Genomic DNA, 24,235 nt, shown 5'->3' with positions numbered 1-24,235 from the left:
CAATAGTACGTAACTGACACATTATCTGTATTATTATACTTGCAGATAGTTTCATCATGCATAAGAGTAAGTTATACATATAGTAGAATAAATAATAAGAAGACTTACGTGGGTTGTAACAGGTGTAAAAAACAACATTTAAGTTAAACTAATTTAAGATAATTAAAAAAGAGAGGAGCAGAAACACATGGTTCAGTATTTTTTGATAGAAAGTGGTAGCTAGGTCAAAGTGTATGTGACATAATAATATGACACAGTTTTTTTTTTTTTTTCAAGTTTGCATTGTAACATTGGTAATATTAGCATAGAGGATTATTTTCTGACAATGGGTTACTTACAATTAATGAAAATATTTTTTAAATAATTTAATAGCACAAATTTATTACTTCGTGGTGTTTGGAGTGATGAGAACTTAAAATGGTGTTTTTATAAAAGTTGGAGTATCCATATCCCATTTAATTATATTTTTTATTGGTAAAAAAAATAAAATAGCACACATGTGTAAGTAAGTACTACAATAAAAAAATTATATTAAAAATTATAATTGTAAAATAGATGTCAAAATATATCAGTAATGCTTGATTTCCATTTGATTTATAATAATCTATGAATAAAAGTCATTTAAAGATAACAACATTTTGTAATACAATGAATCAGTGACGCATTTTGGATCTAGTTCAAGTCATTTACTTACAGAATTTAAAATCCAGTAGTTTTAATGGATGATTCAGCAATTTGCTGGAAAAATTGAAGTCTAGTCAAATATATTTTCACCATTCAATGAAAAAAAATAGGGTTTATAGTCGTGAAGATGCAACAAATAAAATAACCTAATGTGTGTGCTGGACCAGAAACATAGTGTATAATTTTCGTTTTCAATGTAATTGCAAATAAAAATTATTTAAAATTACATAATATATCTTCAATGAAACTTATGATTGAAACAACAACGTGACATTACTTTCTAACCCCTTTCTAACCCCTGTTTGCTTTCATGGATGTACTGTTCAAGAGGAAGGATGTGAGTGGATATACATGGTTTGGATCAAAGGATGTGCAAGGAAGTGAAAGAGAGAATATACCTGTGAACAGTAAATATCCTCTCCCCTCAAAATGAAGAGATGTAGAGGGAAAGTCATGTCAGCATCCCTTATTTCCCAATTTACCCTCATTTGAATGTATCACAATGTTTCATTTGAATGTATTAGTATTTTAGAAAATTTATTGTACAATGTTTAAAATATACATATATATATAATATTTAAAATGAAGAAATAAATCATAATAAATTTTAAGGAAGTTTTAAGTTTGTTTATTATTTTATAAAATATTATGAATCAGTGTAAAAAAAATATAGTTAAATAAAATCTTCCATTTATATATTAGTTATTAGAGTAGATCAGGTGATACCTATTTTTCAAGTTCTAATTAGATATTTTATTAAATGTGGTTGGATTTAGTTTTTTTTTTTAAAAGAAAGGAATATACTATATCTAATTAAAATTGAAAATATTACCTGGGTCGGATCATGGTAATCTCCAAAAGGTTATACTAAACATTTTTCATTTTATTTTATACTAAATATTTAATTTATTTAATACAAAAAATTCCTAAAAACAATCCATCACTTAAAATAATTTTATTCTAACTTAAATTATTCATTAGAAATTAAAAATATAATTAATATATTAAAATATGTATTTATGTATTATGTTATGTTTTATTTGGTTTAATGAGCACAATACTTTTTTATCCTTATTTTTTATTATAATTTTTTATGGAATCATTTTCTATGGTTAATTAAGTTATATTTTTTTTACTGTTGTATTTTTTAGATTGTTTTATTGTGAGGTTTTTTATTATTAAAAAATAGTAATTTTTTATTTATATAAGATGTGATTTATTTTTTAATTTTATAGTATATATTTAATATTTAAAGAAATTATTTGAAATTCTGTTTTTTTTTTTTTTTTTTTTTATGTTTATATTAAAATATTTCTATATATAGTTATTATGTTTATGAGTTATAATTTATTTTATTATAATTTTTTATGAAATTTTTTTCTATTGTTAATTATGTTATATTTTTGTTGTTCTAGTATTTTTTATTTTTCATTTCTAGAGGGTTTTTAATATTAAAAATTAATATCTTTTTATTTATATAATGTTTGATTTATTTTTCAATTTTATTACTTGAAGTTCTGTTTTTATTTAATTTGTTGAATACATATTTTTTTTTCTAATTATAGTTTTTATATTATACATATTTACATTTAACATATATTTTTTAATTATAATTTTTAAATCTACGAAATGTGTGAAAGTTTTTTATTTTTAAACAAAAACAACTCATTTTATTATTTTTAATAGGCAAGGGTTAATCTGTAAAGTAACATTTCACACCTTTAAAAAAAATAAAATTCCCTCATAACCATCACATCACTCACAAACTCCCATAAACTTTCCTCACACATCCACCCTAACATATCCCAATCCAAACACCCTCACTTTCTTCACACTTTCCTCACGCATCCACTCCCTCAAATCTCACTCATCCCCTCCCTAATCCAAACAGAGCCTAAGAGTAAATGAGTAATTCTAATAGTTTTATTAGCTTTTTCTTAATTTAGAATTTCATAGATATGTTATTTAGTAATTAGAATATAAAAAATTAAACGCTTAGTTTAAAATTAATGGTAATCTTAATTTACTAGTTTTATAATATTTTTATTATGTTTTATAACAAATTTTACAGAAAATAAAAGAAATATATGTTTTATTATGAGTTAGTAAGTGAATTTACCTCAATTCACTTGAGCTTGGATGGAACTAAAATTTCACTAGGGTTAGCAAATATGAAATCTGAAGGCTTTTATATATGTTCAGGGTCAAAATTCATGATGTTGATGAAGGTGGATTTAATTGGAAAATAAGTTTTGAATATGTTGATTGGTTTCATTCATATTGTAATTAATGAACTATTCAATGTCAACTCAGTTGTATTTTAATGTTAGCAAAAAATTGGTCAGATTATGAGTATTGATTTTAATTAGTATGTCATTTTTGGTGAGAGAAATTGACAATATTTTCATTAATTTTGTTCAGCTTATATTTTAAATTAATATCTATTATTCCAAACTATTCACCAAATGAATTTGTGTTTAGATATACAAAATTCAATTTTAAAACAATAGTGATTAATTAGTATGTTGGGAATTTAAATATTTTTACAAATTGGTTAATGGTGGTGTTATTGTAAAAAATTCCATGCATATACAATGTGAATAATTATTGACGAATTTTAGTGTTGTGTTTGTTAGTAATTATTAAAATATCTATCAATTTGTGTTTGTTAGTAATTATTAATGGATTTATGTATATTAGTAATTATCGAGGAATTTTAGTGACTAATTTGTGTCTTTAAGTAATTATCAACATATTTTATATTTATGATTTGCGCTCAATTATGAACGAATTTGTGTTCATAATAATTATCAACAAATTTACTAACAAATTTATCTCGATCGATAATTTAATTACCAACAGATTTTACTGGTAAATTTTTGTATGTTGATAATTACCGATAGATTTTATCAACAAATTTAAAAAATGTTGAATGTGAATCAATATTTATCAATAAATTTTATCGATAATTTAAATGTTAATTAATATTTATTGATAATTGAACGCGAATTATTATCCATCGATAAAATCTATCCATAAATTTCACAATATTAATATAATCATAATAATAATATTTATAATAGTAATAATAATAATAAATAGTTAAGATAATAATAATTAATTTTCTTCATCTTAATAACATTTTCTCATGATAATAATTAATAATTTTATTTTATATGGATATATAATAAAATAAAAATATTAATAATAATAATGGTAATGGTAATATTAATAACACTAATATTATCTATACCTATATATAAAATATATAAAGAAGATTATTATCGTAATTTTTTTTTATACACATTTACTTTTTCATTTTATCCTTATACGAATATTTTATTTTATTATTTTAGAAATATATAATAAGAAGTTTTTTTATCAATTTATTGTTATCTTGAACATTTCTGTCATTTATATATATATATATATATATATATATCACTACAAGAAAAAGTGTTTTTAGAAACTAAATTTTTAGTTTCTAAAATGATAAAATTAGTCACTAACTTAATTAGAGACTAATTTAGAAACTAATAGTCTTAAGTGGCTAAAATCATGGTCGCTAATTTTAGATACCAATTTAGATTCTAATTTAGAAACCAATTTAGTTACCATTAAATAAAAACCAATTTAGTGACCAAATATATAGAAACTAATTTAGTGACCAATTATATAGAAACCAAATTAACAACCAATTTCATTGAAACTAATTTAGTAACCAAAATATATAGAAACTTATTTAGTGACCAAATATATAAATACCAAAAAATGGTCACTATATTGGTCTCTAAATAATATAATTTATTATAAAATATTATTTTATTTACCTACTTACTCTTTAATATTTATTTATTTATATATTTAAGTTCACTAATTTTAAAATAAATTTATAAAGTTCATCATCTCAAGTCATATTTTATATTTATTTATAACCTTATGCTTAGTGGCATCAACTACTACTTCTTTTTATTAGAAATGGAAATATATAATAAGAAGTGTTATTGAAAAAATTTAATATTCTTCATTTTCTCTTCACTGTAGTTATTACTGCTTAAATAGAATAAAAAATAGCCTAGATGTATCCCGAGATATCATGAACAAAAGAATATCAAAAATTAATATCAGGTGGAAAAAAAATAGAAAATAATTTTTTTTTATACTTTTCTTCTTTATACTGTTAACATCAATAGAATATCAATAGAATATTCAAGGCAATAGAATATTATCATCATGTTTTAACATGATAATTAATGAATCGGGCTACTTGGATCCGTGAGCTAAACTAAAAAAAAAGAAAAGAGTTTAACTCGGATCATCCAAGCATGCATGCAGAGTATTAATTTATTCCCTTTTTTTGTTTTTCAATCTCTCCATTTTCTTCTGTTCTCAATCTGCTTTTCATGCTAGAAAAAGAAAGAGGGAAGAAAAAAAAAATATAAGTACAAGTCTCAAAAGACAAAGCCTCGATCAAAGAACAAATAACAGAAATCACCATACACACGCATTATTATTTCATGAATGATTGTTTCTCATTACTATTATTATACCATGATGATGAATAATTCATATTCTTGCACAATTGTTATTGAGTGAATCTCTTATAATCTCTAGTACTAACAACTAAACAATCTAGTACTGTCAAGCAGCAAAGGGATGATGATGAACTAAGTGGAGATTGTACAAATTTACTCACAATTAATAATTAATTAATTTCCCTAGAAGTGGGGAGGGTAATAACAAGAACTGTTTGTAGGTGGTCTAAAAAGACAAAAGATAGCCCTTTGGATGAAACCCCAAAAACAGCAACACATAGCAGTGCTCCATCTATCCTCTTTATCAATGAATGCCCCATCATGATAATTTTGGCATTTTTTGGCATGTTAACCAGTGATATACTTTCGTCCCAGTTTTTCTCAGTGCTTTTCTACTCTGATTCCACAAGCATTGATTAGTGGAATGATACAATAAAACCATTTACAATTCAAGAATATACTACATCATTTTTTATGCAATTAACGCTAAATTTTACAAGTTTGTTCTGATGTGACATTTTATTAGAACTCCCTAGTTATAATATTTTATTTGCATTTCAATTTCTTATAAAGATTGTTGTTGATATTGAAATATTGTCTTTTATTGTTAAAAGCCAGAGTTCTTAATTTTAAGACCTCCAATTATATTATATAAACTTGTTTCAATAATGTTTTTATAATATTTTAGTTTTAAACTTAAGATACTTCATAAGATCTCTATATTAGAGATGTTCTAAGCGTAAAAATGAAATAGAAATCCTATTGTCCTTTGTGTACAACCCAAAATGAAGTAAGTTCTTTTGTGTTTTAGCTTCAAATTAGACAGACTAAGTTCTTTGAAATACCATTTGAGATTTAGATGACTGAGTTTAGGTTTTTCTCTATAAGGTTTCTCTCATATTAAGTACATTTAGTAAATCACATATAAATTTAAAGTATGAATTACTTCTAGAATAAAGATGAATCAACCGGGAATTGTCTATATTTTGCAATTGCTATTGCTATTGCTAGGAAATAATTTCATCATGATTTTTTATGCCAGTTCTATTTTGCAGTGACCACATACTCAGTGACTAAAAAATCAATCGAGTTATACTAAACACTCCAAATCTATGAGAGTAAAACCTTCATTGCAGAAAATTAATATAGATAAAAAATTTTAAACCACAAGAAACTTACATGCTACTTCCATCCTTCAGGATTGAATTCTGTATATTGCCGCATGCTACCTGTTAGGAGCTAACAGAAGCAATGCCAAACTGTTTAATTCATTGTGTCAATAATTTAACATAAAAACAAATATTTAGTTTCATTATAAAAATTGTGTACATTACATGATTCTAGAATCATGAAAATTGGTTGAAAATTATCCAGTAGAAAAATTGCATAGTCAAATCATTTAACAAAGAAAGAATTAGAATCTCACAGTCTTTGGAGAAGTTGCCTGCTCTGTATGAAATTAGGTATTGTTCTAGTAAAATTGTTATCATTTATTCTACTGCAGTGTGATAATGAATTTTATGCATGAGATGCAGTATATGAGTTAAGTAGTTGGGTTATAATTAAGAAGAAGGTCAAATATCAAAGCTTACAAGTCAGTCAAATGTTGTAGTCCAGTAGTGTAAGCGGTAAGTTCCCAGTCAATTGATTCGATGACAGAACCCTTCAGTGTTAAAATTGCAGAAAAAAGTCATAGGAAAACATGATATCTTAAGAGAAAGTAAAAATAATAATAATATTAAAAATGAAAGAATTGGTGTCTTACAATGTCTCCAAGTTAATTAGTTTCCCAAGCTCCGGTGGAACAGCACCAGAAAATTGGTTTGCTTCAAGCATCCTAATTGGAGACAAGACAAATGAAGAGGTTAGTAAGGATGATAAACCACATACTACCACAATAACACTTTCAAAGTATACCTCATTCTTGAGGATTTCTATAAACATGATAATATCTAGGACATAGGAATGAATTGAATTAAAGCTTGGAACATACAGGTATCTAAGAGAGGTAAAATTTCCTAGATGCTTTGGAATTTTCCAGATAAGGGATTCACAAGAAGAGAACTGCACACAGTTTTACGTAATATGTAACTAATATAAAATAAGAATTGTATTGGAAAAGACTCAGACTCACATTGAAGCTAATTTCATTGAAGCCCATTCCTCTCGAATCGAACCGGTGAAGCAATTGTAAGCAAAATCTCTGTCCACAGAATAAATTTAGGGTTGAAGATGGGGAATATACACTGTAAGTAAACTTACGCGGAGCTTCGAAGCAAAAAAATAAAAACAAAGAGAGAGAATGAACACGAATCGAATCTGACGCTTGAAGAGGTTCTTCGGAGCAGAGAAACTCCATTGTTGTAGAGTGCGAGAGTGCGTTGCCGTCACCGTGCAGAGTGCATTGCCGTCGCCGTGCAGAGTGCGTTGTCGTCGCCATTGCTGCAGGGTGCGTTGCCGTCGTCGTTGCCGTCGTCGTTGCAGAGTATTGCAGAGCCGCAAGGTGCCTTGTCGTTGCCGTTGCCGTAGCTGTTGCCGTCGCAGAGTAGAAAGGGTTAAAGAAAGAGATAAATTTAGAAATTCAAAGCACTGTTTCTTCAAATTTAAAAAAAATTAAATAAGTTTTTAGAAAGTATGGATATCTATTTAAATTAATTTATAAATTTTTTAATTTAAATAATATTTTGAATTTATTATTAATTTAAGTTTATGTTTAAGTAAAATTAAAAAGTTAAAATACTATTTTAATTGTAATTGTTAAATTGTTATTAATTATTTTAATATTATACTAAAATTAATAAATTAGTAAATTTATTCATATTAATTTAAAATATTTTATAAATTAATAATTAGTTTTATAAAATTTAATCACTCTAAAATTAGTATCTAAATTTAAATAATAATGACTAAAAATTAAGTATAGATTAGAAACTAAAAAATTAGTTTCTAATTTAATTATTTTTATAAACCAAAAATTAGTCACTAAAATAAATTAAAAGTAACTTAAAAAATGGTTTCCAATTATATCTTAATAAGAGACTTAAAAAAATGGTCTCTAAAAATAATTTTATTTTTATTTTTATTATTAGAAACCAAAAATATAGTATCTAATTGATTATAACTTTTTACTAATAATAGATACCATTTTAGTATCCAATAATTTTTAATTTATAAAATGGTATCTAAATTAGTTACTATATAAACTAATTTTTTTTGGTTTCTAAATTAGTTAACCATTTTCTTGTAGTATATATATATATATATATATATATATATATATATATATATATATATATATATATATTTACTTTTATTTTTCTAATTTTATCCTCTAAAAAATCGAACTTGACTTCCTTTAACAACTTTCCACTTTCCTTTCTATCAAAAACTTATCATTTTCCTCTCTCTATAAAAAAACTTCTAAATTCTCTCTATATCAAAAACTTTCCACTTCCTTCTCTTTATCAAAAACTTCTCACTTCTCTCTCTCAATTATTGTTCCTTAAACTTTATTAGTTACAATATTAAGATATTTCAAATTTCACTCCATTCTCTTACATCCTTTTATATTTTTTATATTGAGACACGCGCCTCTATTAACATAATAAGAATAATAAAAGTCTATTAACGTAATAAGAATAATAAAAGTCATAATATAATTACTAAATGACTTAGTAGTTACCATATCTCATATGCAATGAGCTCGAGTACAAATATGATTCTTAGCAAAATGGTAATTTAAAACTTTAATAAACTTGAGTATAAGTCTGATCCATAGCAAAATGGTAATTTTAAAACTTTAATAACTTCAACAATTTTGACTTCTAGCTATCGAATATGCTTTTTCCAGATCTGTCAGTAATTCAATAATTTCTTGTAGTGTAGATTCTAATATTTTTTTGTCCATGATTTTTCCTTTTTGTTGAGCTGATTAGTTGAGTTTAGTTAGATCAGATATAATTTCATTTTGTTACTATGTTATTGTAATTTATTGAACAAATACCTAAAATTTGATTGGAATATGTTTCTGCTAGGGAGATGAGACCTAAAGAAATGTTGAAGATTTCGTATTCTTTCTTCCTTCGGGCAGGTTGCTAGGGTTTTGCTGTGATCCTTCCGGTCTTCGCACTACTCCTTCGACTCTCAGTCTCGAGTGAATGCCAAATGAGGGAGGTATCTGCAAAAGACACTCCGACGCTCAAGTCAGTAAAGAGGGTGTTCGACACTCGGGTGTGTACAATAATAATGACGTACCTTGTTCCTCAGAATATATGCTATTTATATTATTTTAATGAGTTTACCTTACTGGGTCTGATTAATGGAATGAATCACACTTATGGTTGCATTACCTAATTCTTAATGGTAATTTAACTTCACTGACCTTGGTTTGGCGATAATGATTATATGTGTCGGTCGGCCAGACCGTCCGTGGGGTCTCGGTCATCTCGATCATGGAGACCGAATCTCGGGCAGCTCAATCTCGTCGCATACCAGTACAGAATCATATTCAAATTTTATTGGAATTTTAATATATTTGAAATAGAATAAATGAGACAACTTTCAAATAAGATAATTGAGATAGGTTTCGAACAGGACAAATAATTTGAAATCATTTTATTTTTTTTCTAATAAATGCTAGCGTTGACCACAGCAATGAAAAGTGTTTTTTTCAACTCAGAGGCCCACAATTTTTTTTTCAACTTAAAATCTGTCAAGCCCACTATAATGTTGGCAAAGAATTCCTATTTTTGAACCTGCACCCAACAATATTTTCAAATTCCGTTTTATTTCAGAAATGAAAATCCAGAATAGAAAATAATACATTATGAAAAAATAGATCTAGAAGAGATTATTGTGTTCCAAAAATAAAAATCAGGAAAATAAAATAAAATTTCATTCCAAATAAAAAAATTCAGAATTGAAAATAATACATTCCGGAAAAGTAGATCCAGAAGAGATTATTGTGTTCCAGAAAAGGAAGTTCGGAATGTATTTTGATATGTACCCCATTTTTTTAAGGGCATTTTTGTTTCTCCCCTATAATTGGGTGCAGTGATATGGTGCAAGAAGCAATTGACTTATTTCTTTTTTCAACTCAGAATCGGTAAGCCCACTCTAATTCACAATTTTTTTCCATGGGCCAAAGCGCACTCTAATACTCAATTTCTTTTTCTTTTTCCTTAAGTATAGGTTAGACTAACACAAATAACTTATTTTCTAATTATTTAGGGCTAGATCTACACAATTTTGTTTCCTTTATTTAGTGTCCATTAAACCCACACTATAATTATATTATTAAATGTTTTTGCATGCGCTAATGGATTCTAATAACATCCGTTCCATATAGACCTAGGCAAATATATGTTGCTTCCAACCAAAGAACGAGTTTTTTTATCCCACACAAAACGAAAGCTACTCTAACTTTAGCGTTGACTTCTTCGTATTAGAGTATATTATTATTGGCTCACCCTACAACTTTGTATTCTCGTAGTGTATTATTTGAAACCTTTAATAAACCATCCTTCGTGGACAAAACAAAACCTCATTCCTTCATTAGAACTCACATCCTCGCCTCACTCAATGACACAAACCCTACTAACACCATTAAAAGAGATACTTCAGCTTGTCATAACCTTTATACAAAGCTCATCTCCTCATATACAACCCACAAAGGCCTAGTTTACTTTTAATCTTCTTTAGTATAACACAAGAAAAAATTAAGCTATATCATGCATGCTGTGCTTTAACATATGCAGTCACAAATTCCAGCTTGATATAAGCTTCTTCCAATCCAGCTTTGCAATAGAACTAGACATAACATTCTCAAACATGAACGCCCAGGCTCACAAGTAAGCAGCTATTATGCAGTAAATTTGCTTCAATTATGCAGCTATCAGAAATAGAGGCTGCAGCAGTCAATTAGCCCTACTACCACCATAAAATCTAAATTCACTGATTTCCATTAACAACAGTTTTAATTTAAGAAAAATCAAATATCCCCTAAATTTAAACACAAACAAGTTGTTGGTCATGTAGAACTAGACTAAGTTTCACATTCCAGACTTATGACAATCTACGTATTAGAGTCTAAAGAAAATTGTAATATGTATCAAAATGAAAAATAAATGATTGGAACTATTTTACCAATTGTCATTAACAATTATCTGCACATTCAATATAGAAAGAAAATAAAATAGTAGTTGCCACAGCATTTATTTCAAATTCTCTCTCTCTCTCTCTCTCTTTTTAAACACTCAACCAAAATCAAAGTATAATTATGCTAGATGATGCAACAAAAGAAAATTAGTTGGACTGATAATTAGAAACATGAGCATAAGTTATATGTAAAAGAAGGTGAAACCTTCTATCTACTTGTTCTGACTTCACGTTTGTTAACAACACTAGACTCATATATTATAAAAATGATACAATAATAAGGTTCAAAATGTACACTAGGATGTTTAACAAAAGATTCACCCCATTCGGGTGCCACCAAGAAAAACCTGATGATGGAACGAGTCTTTTTGGTGGATTATCCGTGATGACGCCATAGAAAGGGTACATCTCATACCAAATGTTACAACTCGGAAACTTAACTCTTGCTCCTTGTTTTCTATCACAGCACGTTGGAAGCATCTCTATTGCTTCAGCAAGACAAGTTGTGCAGTTTTGCGGTGACAAATCTTGTGTGCACTGAGCGAGAGCGTAAAGGGTCTGAGAATGAGACAAGTTTGCTTCCTTTGTTGAGAACCTTGCTTCCGAATCCGCTGCTGCTTCTGCAGTTCGGTTCATTGTATTGCGCAAGAAGTTCATGAAGCTGGTTGTGGAATTAGAGGAGACATCGTCAGCGTTAAACAAAGAATATTCTGGAGATGTAGCCACGATGGAGAAGAAAAGCACGTTGGAATACCGAAGCATGCATTCAGCGTACCATATAACAGCCTCTATGGAGTGGTTACATTCTGGGTCTGTAGATAACTTCTCGGTTGCGTTCCCCACGCATTGTTTGCACAGGCGTAAGGGTATGTCACCCCTACACATGAACAAACCATACACGCTACTGTTTCCGCCAAGGATCGTGGTGTTGGAGAATAATTTAGCAGAAGCGCTGGAAGTGAAGGAAGAGAAAAGGGTTATCATGTTCTTCTGATAGGTGCTGGTCGAAGATATTCTGTTTGCACTGCAGTTTTGGTACTCAAAATAAACCGTGTCCTCGTTCTGTGCTTTAGTGGTTGGGAAGTTGAAGAAGGTAATAACAAGTATACAACAAAAGATACGAAAAATGAGGTTGTTGGAAGGCATGGTTCTGATCATGTTCAAGGATGGATGGTTTATGATCTTCAGTGTTCAGATTTTCTTCTTTGTAATGGAAAATATATATAGAAGGTGAAACTTCGAAAACTGTGAGGGATTGGCATGGCATGCATTAGCATGTTAGTGAACCGGGCGAGTCAAAGTCAACCACTCATCATGTCTCTGTCGTTGTGATGATCTGAAATTCTTATAATTTTTGTTGTACATTATCTGTTGAAGATGTCTAGCGGAAAGTTGGAAAATTTCAAAATGAGATATGAATAATAAAAATGTTCATTTTCAGGTGGTGGGTGAAAAGAAATGAATTGGGACCATGATGTTTTGCTTGTTAGAACAATGGAGGATATATAATAATTATTTAACTAATTAACTATCAAATCAATCCCTAAACCTAAATCTTAAACACTAAACATTAAACTATGTCTCTAACAGACTCACACATGAAAATATATCTACTTAGAACTTTCAGCTTGGAAAACAATACAAACTGATTAAGAATATTCTTGTTTTTTGAGTTCTGAGCATATATTCAACTTGCTGCATATATTCTTGTTGCACACCATATAGACTGTATCAGCATGGTGATGCTCAAAACACTTGTATCTCTCAAAAATCAGGTTGTTATAACAATCATTATATAGTTAATTTTCTTACGTTAAATTTAAAATAATGATGTTTCAGAATCTAATCATCATTATAAAAGTTTAGGAAAAGAATCATTAAATAATACGAAAATGATTAGCGTACACTTTCGCGTGACATACAGCATCTAGGTGCCGTGATGGGAAAAATGATAAAAATACACAAATTTTATTTTTTGACGTGGTGCCTTTTTGAATTTTTTTTCTTTATCTTTCTGACGTGACATGCTTTCATATTTTTTTTTTCATTGTTCTTGGTTTCCAACTTCTTTAGTAATGATGGTCTTCTTGTGTTTCGGTGTCAGGGGCGTCATAGATAGTTTTGGTTCGTTGTATTTGGTGATGGTTTTCGATTGTTATTTGTGTGGTTTGGATCACTGATAGACATTCTCTTCGTTGTGTATTATTATTTTATTTACAATTCAATGTATGAGAAAGGAAAATTTTTTGCCTTCAATTTTCTCGGTAATACAGTTTTGTCCACTATTTTGTAAAACAACTTTGAATTGAAAAGCAAAATAGAAATAAAACTAAGAAGTATATGTGAAATAAATGCAACCTAAATCTGTTATTTCTAAGACAGATTTTTTTTTACTGATGTTACTAGGATGGAGGGATCTGCTAGTGATCTCAATACTTTTGTTGAAGTTGTTGTTGGTTAAGTGGAGGTGAGATAACTTGAAAGTCAAAAGGTAAAGAAACATGCAAAATATTTATATCTTGTTGATAACTTTGTAGTTGTAGTTAATGATATAGAGGCTGGGATGTGATCTCATGTTAGTATTTTTGCTGATATGCTTTTGTTAAAGTGTTCATGAATTAGATAATTTGGTACAATCGAAGGAATATTTTTCTATTGATAATTTAAGATCTTTTGAATTCTTCCAACTTAAATATGCTTTGTCTATTGATAATTTAAGATCTTTTGAATTCTTCCAACTTAAATATGCATTTTTTGTTGTCAAATACGTTACTTCTAAAATTTCTCATGATTTGGCCTTGCAAAATTATTTTGAATCTGTTTTAGGTGATGATCAAGAAATTTATGAGTAAGGTCCAAACGAATATAGTTGAATTTATCTCGAATGATATTTTTTCAAAACAAGCCAATTTGGTTGCTAAGTTCTGGATTGTAAAAATTGAATAAAGTGAATAATCAAGTAAAGAAAAGGAAAAAGTACAAAACCACCAGGAGACCGAATAGTTCCTCATGAGTAAAAGTCAATAAGAAAAAGAAAAAGTAATAGTGTGCTTGATTTTCACCGATTTTTATTTTGGGAGCTTCGCTATAGAGAAAATTCTTTTATTTGCCTTCTTCTCTTTATTTCATTTGCTAGTCTAAACTTTCAATGTAGTTGCTTAAAGAGTTTTTGCATGGGTTTGGTTTTACCCCAATGTTTGTTTGTTTTTCTTTTTCAATTTTTCCTGTGATGGCAAGTGTTGTCTAACATGAGTTTTAATAAAAAAAAATTTACTGATCTCTTTGTTTATCATTCCCACCAAGAAAACTGATTATGACCAAATATTCTAGCAACTATAAAAATAAATGGCATTTTAGAGAGAAGATTGAAAATCATGTTCTCTAATGAATCATAAGGCATATGTTGAGTAAAAAAACTTTTTACAATATCCAAACTCCTTGTTAAAATTTACGAGAAAGTAAAACATGAGGAAATGAGAGAAAGTTAAGAGTATTGCAAAATCTTTGGTATTTTGATATCTAATCACTAAGAATTTGTCCAAAGTTTATATTTAGTTTTACAATCAGTTGAAACTAAATGATTAATTACAATTGATTTGAAACTGAAATAAAACAAAAATTTGACTTTTGAAAGCCTAATGGACTTGGTCTTTAAGACCCTAATTTACAACAGAGAACAAAACATAAAAGTAATCTATATCATATTTTTTTAATCTATATATTGTGAATACTTATTAAAAGAATTTTTGTCAAATCTAATTTAGATGTGAGAAATTAATCAAGAGGATGATTTGTTTCTCCAAATATTTCCCGTGAATGATTATCATTAAATCCAACCGTCAAGAACAACAAACTTACAAGATAATCAAAATTATATGTTTAATTATATCATTATATGAATGCAACAATAAACATTCATAAGATGATCCAAATCTTACCATGCGATGCCAACACTATCTTCTTTACAACCCGTTTGTTTTCAAGAGAAAAGAAGGTTTGTACTGTGCATGAAAAAACGCAATAACCAAGAGAATAAAGTGTGGAAATCACGGAAAACGAAAATCTTGTTCAGGTTTACATTTTCTTCACACTTTAAAAGGGATTTGCACGGAAACATGTATATATATAATTATATAATTAATAATTTTTAATTTACTCTATTATCCTTTTTCATAATCTTAAATTATAATAATATTTTTGTAAACTAAAATTAGAATTTAAACATAAAAAATATAAATAAAATTATAAAAATAATATAATATTTTAATTGCAAATAATTACAATCTAAAAAAATCAAACAAATTAATTTTTCAATAATTTTTAAATTCAAGATAATTTGTAAATTTACATTTTTATCAATTAAAAAATACAATTTCAATCACATATATTCCATCACTCACAAACTTTTATAAATTTTCTCTACACTTTTCACTCTATTTACCTTAATCAAAACAACCTCACTTTCTTCACACTTTCTCTTCAAATCATCTCAAGTCCATTCTCTAACATTTAGCTCTTAATCCAAATAAAGCATTACAAACACCAAACAAAGCATTACAAACACCGGATTTTTTTTATTGAGACAAGACACAAATGCAATAAAATAAAATAAAATAAAATAAAGTAACAAGTTTGATAGAGGAAATGACATCAAAGTTAGAATTATCATATTTATTTATATAAATAAACCAATGGACAATATATAACATCTATGTACTTAACATAAATACTTTTTTTCATTGATACTATCCAGTATTATAACCATTCTATTGAAAGATAACAAATATATATGAAAAAATTATAACATTTTTCTCATATTAATAAAATTTAGCATACAAACCAGCTAGTTGACACGATAATATATTAGAAATAATGATAAGATTTAGGAACACAACATAAAACACAAAAGGCACGAAGCATTATTATTAGATTGAAAGACTAAAGTCCGCCACCAGCTTCGTGCTGGCCAGAAGGTCGCTGCTCGAGGGCTCGGTCACTTTGTTCTGGGTTTATTGGTGTTTCATTTTCATCATTTGTTTAGCATGGAGATTCTGGTAGGGTTCATAGGTTGTACCCCTCTTCTGTTAACTTCACCACTTTCTTCTTCTCTAATTTTCCGGTGAACTAGGGAGAATATGACATGTTCAAGACCTTCCAGAGATGGGCTAGGGTGAAGGAAGTGTTTATTTCTAGGAGGCTCAACAGGTGGGGAAGAAGACTCTGTTTTGTGAGATTTTTTGAGGTGAGGGATGTCCGAAGGTTAGAAAAAGAGTTGGACCAGATATATATTGGGAAGATGAAGCTTTTCGTCAACATTCCGAAATATAGAAGAGTTGAGCGTGTATGAGAGATGGGAAGGTAGACCAAGCTCGTTTTGAAAGAAGCACAAGAATCTTTAAGTCTCACGAGGGCCACCAAGCGAATCATACAGGTCTTAGGTCTCATGATGCCCCCAGGAAGACCTTTTTTAGTAAGGACGTTTAGAGAGATAAGAAAGGAAAGGATAAAGTAGAATGGAGACTTGTTGATAGTAAGCAAAACGAGGGGAATATGTCATATGCATGTGCTGTAAAAAGCTCTCCACAAGACAGGTGGAATGGCCTCTCAGTTGAATTTGTTCAGCAAAACCTCCTATGGATGGAGAAGAGTATGGTTGGCCATTTGGTCGCAGGGTTATCGTTTAAAAAGTTCAACAAAGAATGCTTTAATGGGGGGCTGAACATGGTGAAGGTGAGGTTCCTGGGCGATAATATGGTTCTGTTAACACCTAGAGATGAAGATCAGATGGAAGAGATTGTTAAGTTGAATAAGGAGTGGTTTGATGGCTGCCTGGAGTCTATTGAGCCTTGGTCGGACGCACCTGTTGTAGATCGGAGAGTTGTTTGGCTTAGATGTTATGGGTTGCCTATCTCTCTTTGGAATAAAGATTGTTTCTTTAAAGTGGTTGGTAATGTGGCTAACCTGGTAGCCATTGACGAGGCAACAAAAGCGTGGGACAACCTCGAGTATGCTCGTCTCCAAGTTAGACTACGCAAGCTTCACCTGTCCAGGGTTTCTAAACGTATTCGGATCAATGACCTTTTCTATTATAGTTTTTTTGGAGGAAGAGGTGTCGTCTTTTGGTGAAGGTTTATGTAACTGTGAGGAAGTAGTCAAGGTGGGGCGGCGGAATCTGATGCCTGCGAAGGAAGGGTTGGGGTAGGGAGAGCATAAATGCTAGTCTTGCTGCAGGAGGAACACGTGAATGGTTCTGGTTTTTAAGGAGTGACTCGTGAATCTGAGAACACCCTACTCTCTCAAGATGTGAAACTCCTGCAAGCGAAACCTTCTTCTCTTCTTGAAGGAAGGTTAAGTGACCAAGCGTGCATCCTTCAAGCTAACGAGGGCCCCCAAAATTGTCTTCTCAAAGCAGGGGGCGGAGCCATTATAGGTGCAGTAGATCTTGAGGGTCGTGAAGGTTCGGGAGGGAAGGATGATTTAGTGTCGGGGCCTAATCTATCTATTCTTAAACGAATTCAGAGACGACGTTATCTTTAGGGAATTGGGTGATTGTAGCACCCAATATCAAAGGTTGTCTTCTAGTGGAGGAGGAAGCCCACTGGTTGGATATTGCTCATCATCGAATGTGAGTAAAAGCTCTAACGATGTTTCGGATGGTGGTATAACTATTTCCAACTCTAGATTTTGGAGTGCCCATGACTGTGATATACCTTTGAATATGTGGGAGTTAGGTAAACATATTGGGGTCAGGTGTGATGGGGAAGAGGAAGAAGTTGTTAAGGAGCTATAACGTATGGAAACAAGGATTTGGAAGTCTTGGAAAAGTTTAAGGAAGGGGGTTCTCTATGATTATTGTTAATTTGAACATAAAAGGTTTGGGCGGGGTACTAAAGCTAAGTACGTGAGGAATGTTCACTCTAAAGAAGGTGCGAAGGTGGTTTGTTTACAAGAAACTAAGACTTTTGTGTTCTTGGATGTTAGATGCTTCTCCTTACACTACAAGAAAATGATGAAATAGAAACCAATTTGTAGAAATCAAAATAATTAGTTGCAATAGTAATTAAATTAGAAACCATTTTAGAAACTAAAAAGAAATTTGGTTTCTAAATTAGTTTCTATTATTGTTAAATAGTTTCTAAATTGGTATCTAATTAGCAACCAAGGTTTTTGCTACCAAATTTAGAAACTAAATAATTGGTAGTTAAAACCTTAGTTGCTAATTAGATACCAATTTAGAAACTATTTAACAATAATAGAAACTAATTTAGAAACCATTTTTTTTTAGTTTCTAAAATGGTCTCTATTTTAGTTTCTATTGTAACTAATTTTTTTTGTCTCTAAAAATTGGTTTCTATTTCATGATTTTCTTGTAGTGTTATGAGGGGGTATTGATGTGGGGTGGGTTCATAATGAAGGAACAAATGGTGCGGGGAGTACGTTGATTATGTAAGCAATACGTTAAACCGAGAGAGGTTTATGATCATTGTGCTCTAGTGGTGAAATCTGTGGATAAAACTAGGGGTCGAGACCTTTCCGGTCTATTAATGCCTGACAGATGGAGTGTGGGTTCAAGGAGATGGTTCGAGGGAAGTGGGAATCATACGCAGTCAGAGGTAATAGCATGTCTAGGTTCAAAGACAAAATGAAGCTCCTTAAAGCTGATCTTAATGTGTGGAACCGTGATGTTTTCAGGTGTTTGGATACATACAAAAAGCGTATTCTAAAGGAGATTGAGGACTTAGGTAATCAAGACGACGCAGACAACCTTGTGGATAATGTTAGGGAGAAGAGAATGAACCTCTTTAAGCCAATTAAGAATCTCAATAAAACACCAAAATTTTCAAACTTCAATAAATAAATAAAATAAAATCTATTTATAAATAAATAATTAAAAACAACATAGTTTTAATATATGTTATAACTAAATTCTCTAAAATTTTGAAAATGTAACTTTACATTACAAATAAGTTTTCTAAAGTTTCAAAATTTTATTTTAAAAAGTCAGCAAAATAATCTTTGATAATAAGTATTTCAACAATTAATCTTGGATAATAAGTATTTCAACAGTATTTTTATATTTTTTATGATTGATGGTAGTTGGTTTATATAGTTCTTAGTTTTTTTGGTTATGAACTCATACTTCAAAAAATCTGACTTATTTTGTTTTAGCTTTTGATGTACGTATATTTATGTGTAATTTTAGTTTTAGTTATAATTGTTATATTTAATTCTCACAATTTTGAAATATTTTAAATTAAGGCCTTTATTTTAAAATACACCTAATAATTAATTCAATATGAAAGTGATAAGTAATAAAATTAATTTATCCTCGTAATATGTTCTTTCAGTCTTTAGTAGCCATAACACACATGGCTTTGAGGCCCATATTTGATAGATAATGCAATTATTTAGGATATATAAAGTAGTGATAAACGCCAATTGTTTCCGAACTAGGTAACAATGGCTTGGCTTATGATCCAAGTTGGGGCAGTAAGGTGATGAAAGAAACTATATTGGAGTAAGAAGAAGATAGTACCTTATTTAGTGATTATTCTCCTTAGATATAATAGACATAAGTGTGATTGAATCGTAATTCCTTGCTAGAACTGCCATCGACGACAATTGTGCCTGTGCCAGAGAGCAGTGTGTTGCAGGTCATTTTATGAAAATTTTGAAACTCATGGTATTTTACTGAGGTTTTTAAACCCATGATATTTAACGGAGGTTTTGAAACCCATGTATTTAACATGGGTTGTGAAAGACTTTTCCCGAGGTTTAAAAAAACCTTGGGGAACACGATCCTCAAGGATGGTTTAGCGGAAGAAACTGCAACCCTGGATAAATGACTTAATAAAGGTTTTAACCCTAGATAATGTAAAAATAAACTCCCATTAAAACCATTTTGTAGTGAACTAAAGCAAAATATCAATTTAAAAAAAACGATTGCATCAGTCAGACGAAAAAAATCAATGTAATATGACCACATGTTCACAATTTACATCGGTTAATTGAACAACTGATGTAATATCCAACCTCACATATACAAAATTGTCACCGTATTTTCCTTCTTACACTGATATTATTTACCAATTTAAAATTGATAATTTTCATTAGTAAAAAATACATTACTTATTATAGATTTTCCATATTTGTACTTTTTTATAAGCACAACGAGTTTATAACACAATAAAACATAAAATTAGCATAAAACATGTCACAGGTAAAAAAAAATCAATCTAATAAAGAAAGTTACACACAATATACATAAAGTTGAAGTCTCCTGGACTAACATAAAAAGCTTTACATGATCTAAAAAAGCATATCTCACAAAACAAACTTAATAGTTTGAACTTTATAATAGATCTTACTATACATTTTAACATAAATATATAATTATATACAAAAGGTAAACTATCGAGGATAAAATCCACTTATAGATATGTTATTAGTAGAAGATGGTATGAAAGTGTTGGCATCTTGGCCTGAACTTGATTCACATGCAACAATTGGATTTGTTCTATGATTTAAGAAAAAAGTAGGTTCTTGTGGAAATGGCAACTCAATTGTGTGACTGCTAAGATATGAAACAATTGTTACCATTGTGGGTCTGACATCTGGATTTTCTTGAACACATAATAGACCAATTTGAATGTATCTCATGACCTCAACATTAGAATAATTTTCTTTTAATTTTGGGTCTAATGCATTTAATGTTGTTTCATCCCTCCAATTTCTCCAAACCTATAACAAAATTTTAAAATTGTCAGTATCATTACACTTTCATACTTCTAAGTTAATCTCTTTATACATTACCCATGAATAATGATTAAGTAAAATAAAAAGCAAGATTTTGGCACTCACAAAATTTAGAAGTCCATCGGCTACATGATGTGATTCATGTGAGCTCATATTCTTTTTTCCACTAATAATCTCAAGAATCATAACACCAAAACTATAAACATCAGATTTCTCAGAAAATTGTCCAAACATGGCGTACTCCGGAGACATAGCCACTGCAAAATCAATAGAAAGTTACAAATAATTTTAAAAATATTATAAAAAGGATGAGAAGCATAGGAATGAGTATTAAGAACTTACTATGTTCCGATAATTCTATTTGTACTTTCCTCCTCTTGATCTATTTCAATAATTCTAACAAGTCCAAAATTTGAAATTTTTGGATTCATATTTTCATCTAGTAGTATATTACTAGGTTTAAGATCACGATGTATAACTTTAAGTCGAGAATGTTCATGTAAATATAGAATTCCTCGAGCAATACCACCTATGATTTTGTGACGCTCAATCCAACTCAAAACATTTTCTTGTTTAATATCTACAGAAAAAAAATAATTATTATATAAGTGATATTGAATTGGTTTAAGACATATAATACATTAAATATCATAAACACAATTTTAACTAATGTTAAATTTTTTAAAAAAATAAGGTCAAAAGCATCTTACCAAATAAGAAGTAGTCTAGACTCTTGTTTGGCACATATTCATAAATAAGTATTTTTTCTTGTTCATCAAGACAAAATCCTATGAATGCCACTAGATTCCTATGTTGAAGTTTGGCTATTAATAAAACCTCATTTTTGAACTCTTCAATGCCTTGTTTAGAATTTTTTGAGAGTCTCTTTACAGCAATACATCGTCCATCATAAAGGATGCCCTAAAAGTATAAAAAATATTTATTAAAAAAATAGAAACATATAAGAAATAAAATTGAACATATATTTTTTCTACCTTGTAAACTTCTCCAAATCCACCTTTTCCAGTTTTGTTCTCCTGCGAGAAATTACTTGTTGCTGCTTCAATTATTGGCAGATTAAATTGTAGTGACTCTATAGTGGAACTTTCTTGCCCAACTAAATAGAAACATGTCAATAGTTAAACTATGATTGAAAAGATAGTAATTATTTTTCCATACTCACAATTTTCTTGAAGAATAGTTCTAGTATTTTTTCTTATTTTTTTTTCGTATCAAATAATAAGAAAAGGTGAAAAGTATCCCTGTTGCAAGTATGCTCGATGTAACGATCAAGATAATTGTTCTTCGCTGACTTTCTCCTACATTACAAGAGTAACACATGTCAACAAGTCATGGTGAATTGATAAAGAAAGGATTTTTCTTGGTCCAAAAAATACTTAATTTTGTAATTGTTTAGTGTATGTATTTGATAATCATTTATGTAACAATAGGCTCTTAAGAATAATTTGCTGAATGGTAGAAGAGGGATGTTAAGTGATGAGATAAAATTGTTGAACTTTCATATCATTGTCCTTCTTTTATTAGCATGCGAATGATTATGAAGTTTTAGAGATAGAAAAACCTGGTGGGGGATGAGGAGTAGCAGTTGGGGGAGGAGTAGGCGTGAGACTGTAAAACTTGAACAGTTCAAAGCGAAGAATACAGCTAGGATACAGAACTCGTCCACCTAAGCTTCCCAGACTGCTCCATTGAATTGCTGTTCCAATCACATCATTTAGGCACCCATTGCAACCATCGGTTGATAGATCCGATGAGCATTGACCAAGAATAAACACTGTTTGCTTATCATTCAATCTCAAAGATTCATCTGTTAGGAATTTGTTATCAGTATTCCCTATCATGTTAGCTACCTTAGCTAACTGGTTCGATAACTTAGTAGCAACGGAGGACTGTATCAGATTGCTGTTGCTGATGTTCAGATTCACAAATCTCGGACTTGTTTCGGTGCTGGAGAAGAAGTTTTTGTCGGAATAGCGAAGCCAGCAGTGATTGTACCATATTATGGCCTCCGTAGAAGCCAAACCGCACTCGGAGGTTAATTTGTCTGTTGAGTTTTGGATGCATAGTTCACAGAGGCGATGAGAAATGTCGATACGGCACCTGAAGAGGCCATACGCTGTTCCCTCTGGCGTCTGGAATCCATAGCTAGAGGTGGCGTTGGAAGACAAGGCAGAGAAGAGGGTTCTGAGGTTTGATCGGAAAGCAGCGTCAGAGTTGCTGTTTGAGCAGTTGTGAGAAATATAGCCGGGATCTTCTGAATATTCAGAATCTGTGTATGCATATGTTGTTTCTGGGACAAGTCCTTGTGGTGCATCATCGGTAACGCTGTAGAAAGGGTATAGTTCATACCTAATGTTACAACTGGGAAACAAAACTCTTCCTCCTATTTTTCCATCACAGCAAGCCGGAATTCTTGATATTGCTTCACCAAGACAGTCTGAGCATTGTTGGAGTGAAAGGTCTTGTGTGCACTGAGTTAGACAGTAAAGGGTCTGATTTTCAGATAAGTTTGCTTGCTTTGCGGAATACCTCTTACTGGAAATGGCTGCTTCATCTGCAGTTTCTTTCATGGTGTTGTCCAATAAACTATTGAAGATTGATGAGTTGGAGGAGATATTGGCCACGTTCCAAACATAATATCCGGGAGTTGTGTCCACAGTGGAGAAGAAAGAGAGGTTGGAATATCGTACCATGCACTCGGCGTACCAAATCAGACCCGATTTGGACAGGGAACAGTTTGTGTCTGAAGATAAAGTCTGGTTTGCGTTTGCCACACAATCTTTGCAGGCGTCGGGGAGAAGATCACCCCTGCACATGAAAAGACCATATACTGTGTCAGAGGAGTTTGTGCCAAGGATTGTATCGACGTAGACTTCATCGCCGTTGGCTTTAGCTTTGGAAGATAAGGAAGAGAAGAGGGTCCTGAGGTTCGTCTGATAGGGGCTGTTGTCACTGCTTCTGTCTTCTTCACTGCAAACTCGGTAAATATAATCAGCGCCCTTTGCTTGACGAGTTGCGAAAATGAAGAAGATAATACAAAGGAAGATGAACTTGAAGGGATTCCAGCTCATGCTTCTGTTCAT

General features: G+C 30.3%; 2 protein-coding genes and 1 pseudogene across 27 annotated transcripts; all 3 read right to left on the bottom strand.

Moving 5' to 3' along the window:
• Positions 1–4,820: 4,820 nt before the first annotated feature.
• On the bottom strand, positions 4,821–7,804 carry LOC137826234 (probable LRR receptor-like serine/threonine-protein kinase RFK1). Of its 26 annotated transcripts, none has more exons than XR_011083445.1 (7): positions 7,528–7,804; positions 7,354–7,422; positions 7,213–7,283; positions 6,985–7,056; positions 6,812–6,882; positions 6,399–6,478; positions 4,821–5,090 (listed from the first exon to the last, which is right to left on the bottom strand). XR_011083445.1 is itself a non-coding variant. In XM_068632124.1 (6 exons), the coding sequence occupies exons 1-5, from the start codon at positions 7,657–7,659 to the stop codon at positions 6,819–6,821; spliced, it is 408 nt and encodes a 135-aa protein (XP_068488225.1). In that variant the 5' UTR covers positions 7,660–7,804; the 3' UTR covers positions 4,821–5,090; positions 6,812–6,818. The 26 variants fall into 26 exon arrangements, 6 of the variants coding, with proteins under 6 accessions (XP_068488225.1, XP_068488226.1, XP_068488224.1 ...); XR_011083442.1 differs by having other exon boundaries at positions 6,399–6,458; positions 7,528–7,803; XR_011083456.1 differs by having other exon boundaries at positions 6,399–6,458; positions 7,544–7,791.
• A 3,568-nt stretch (positions 7,805–11,372) lies between these two features.
• LOC137823729 (cysteine-rich receptor-like protein kinase 25) lies at positions 11,373–12,521 on the bottom strand. Its single transcript, XM_068628971.1, has 2 exons — positions 11,723–12,521; positions 11,373–11,383 (listed from the first exon to the last, which is right to left on the bottom strand). Exons 1-2 carry the CDS (start codon positions 12,519–12,521, stop codon positions 11,373–11,375), a joined length of 810 nt encoding a protein of 269 aa, XP_068485072.1.
• An 8,265-nt stretch (positions 12,522–20,786) lies between these two features.
• On the bottom strand, positions 20,787–24,235 carry LOC137826940 (cysteine-rich receptor-like protein kinase 8; annotated as a pseudogene).

Source organism: Phaseolus vulgaris, chromosome 8, assembly GCF_000499845.2.
Source record: "Phaseolus vulgaris cultivar G19833 chromosome 8, P. vulgaris v2.0, whole genome shotgun sequence".
Lineage (NCBI taxonomy): Eukaryota > Viridiplantae > Streptophyta > Magnoliopsida > Fabales > Fabaceae > Phaseolus > Phaseolus vulgaris.
The sequence above is the reverse complement of the archived record's forward strand: the minus strand, read 5'-3'. Positions and strand labels throughout refer to the sequence as shown.

What these genes read in the sequence shown, in the direction of transcription:
- LOC137826234 (XM_068632123.1), bottom strand. Translation starts at nt 7,659, where the DNA reads ATGGCGACGACAACGCACTCTGCACGGCGACGGCAATGCACTCTGCAC. An exon ending in AAGCGTCAGATTCGATTCGT is followed by an intron (nt 7,423 to 7,527) that starts GTTCATTCTCTC and finishes TTCTGTGGACAG; the next exon opens with AGATTTTGCTTACAATTGCT. An exon ending in TCAATGAAATTAGCTTCAAT is followed by an intron (nt 7,284 to 7,353) that starts GTGAGTCTGAGT and finishes AACTGTGTGCAG; the next exon opens with TTCTCTTCTTGTGAATCCCT.
- LOC137823729 (XM_068628971.1), bottom strand. Translation starts at nt 12,521, where the DNA reads ATGCCTTCCAACAACCTCATTTTTCGTATCTTTTGTTGTATACTTGTT.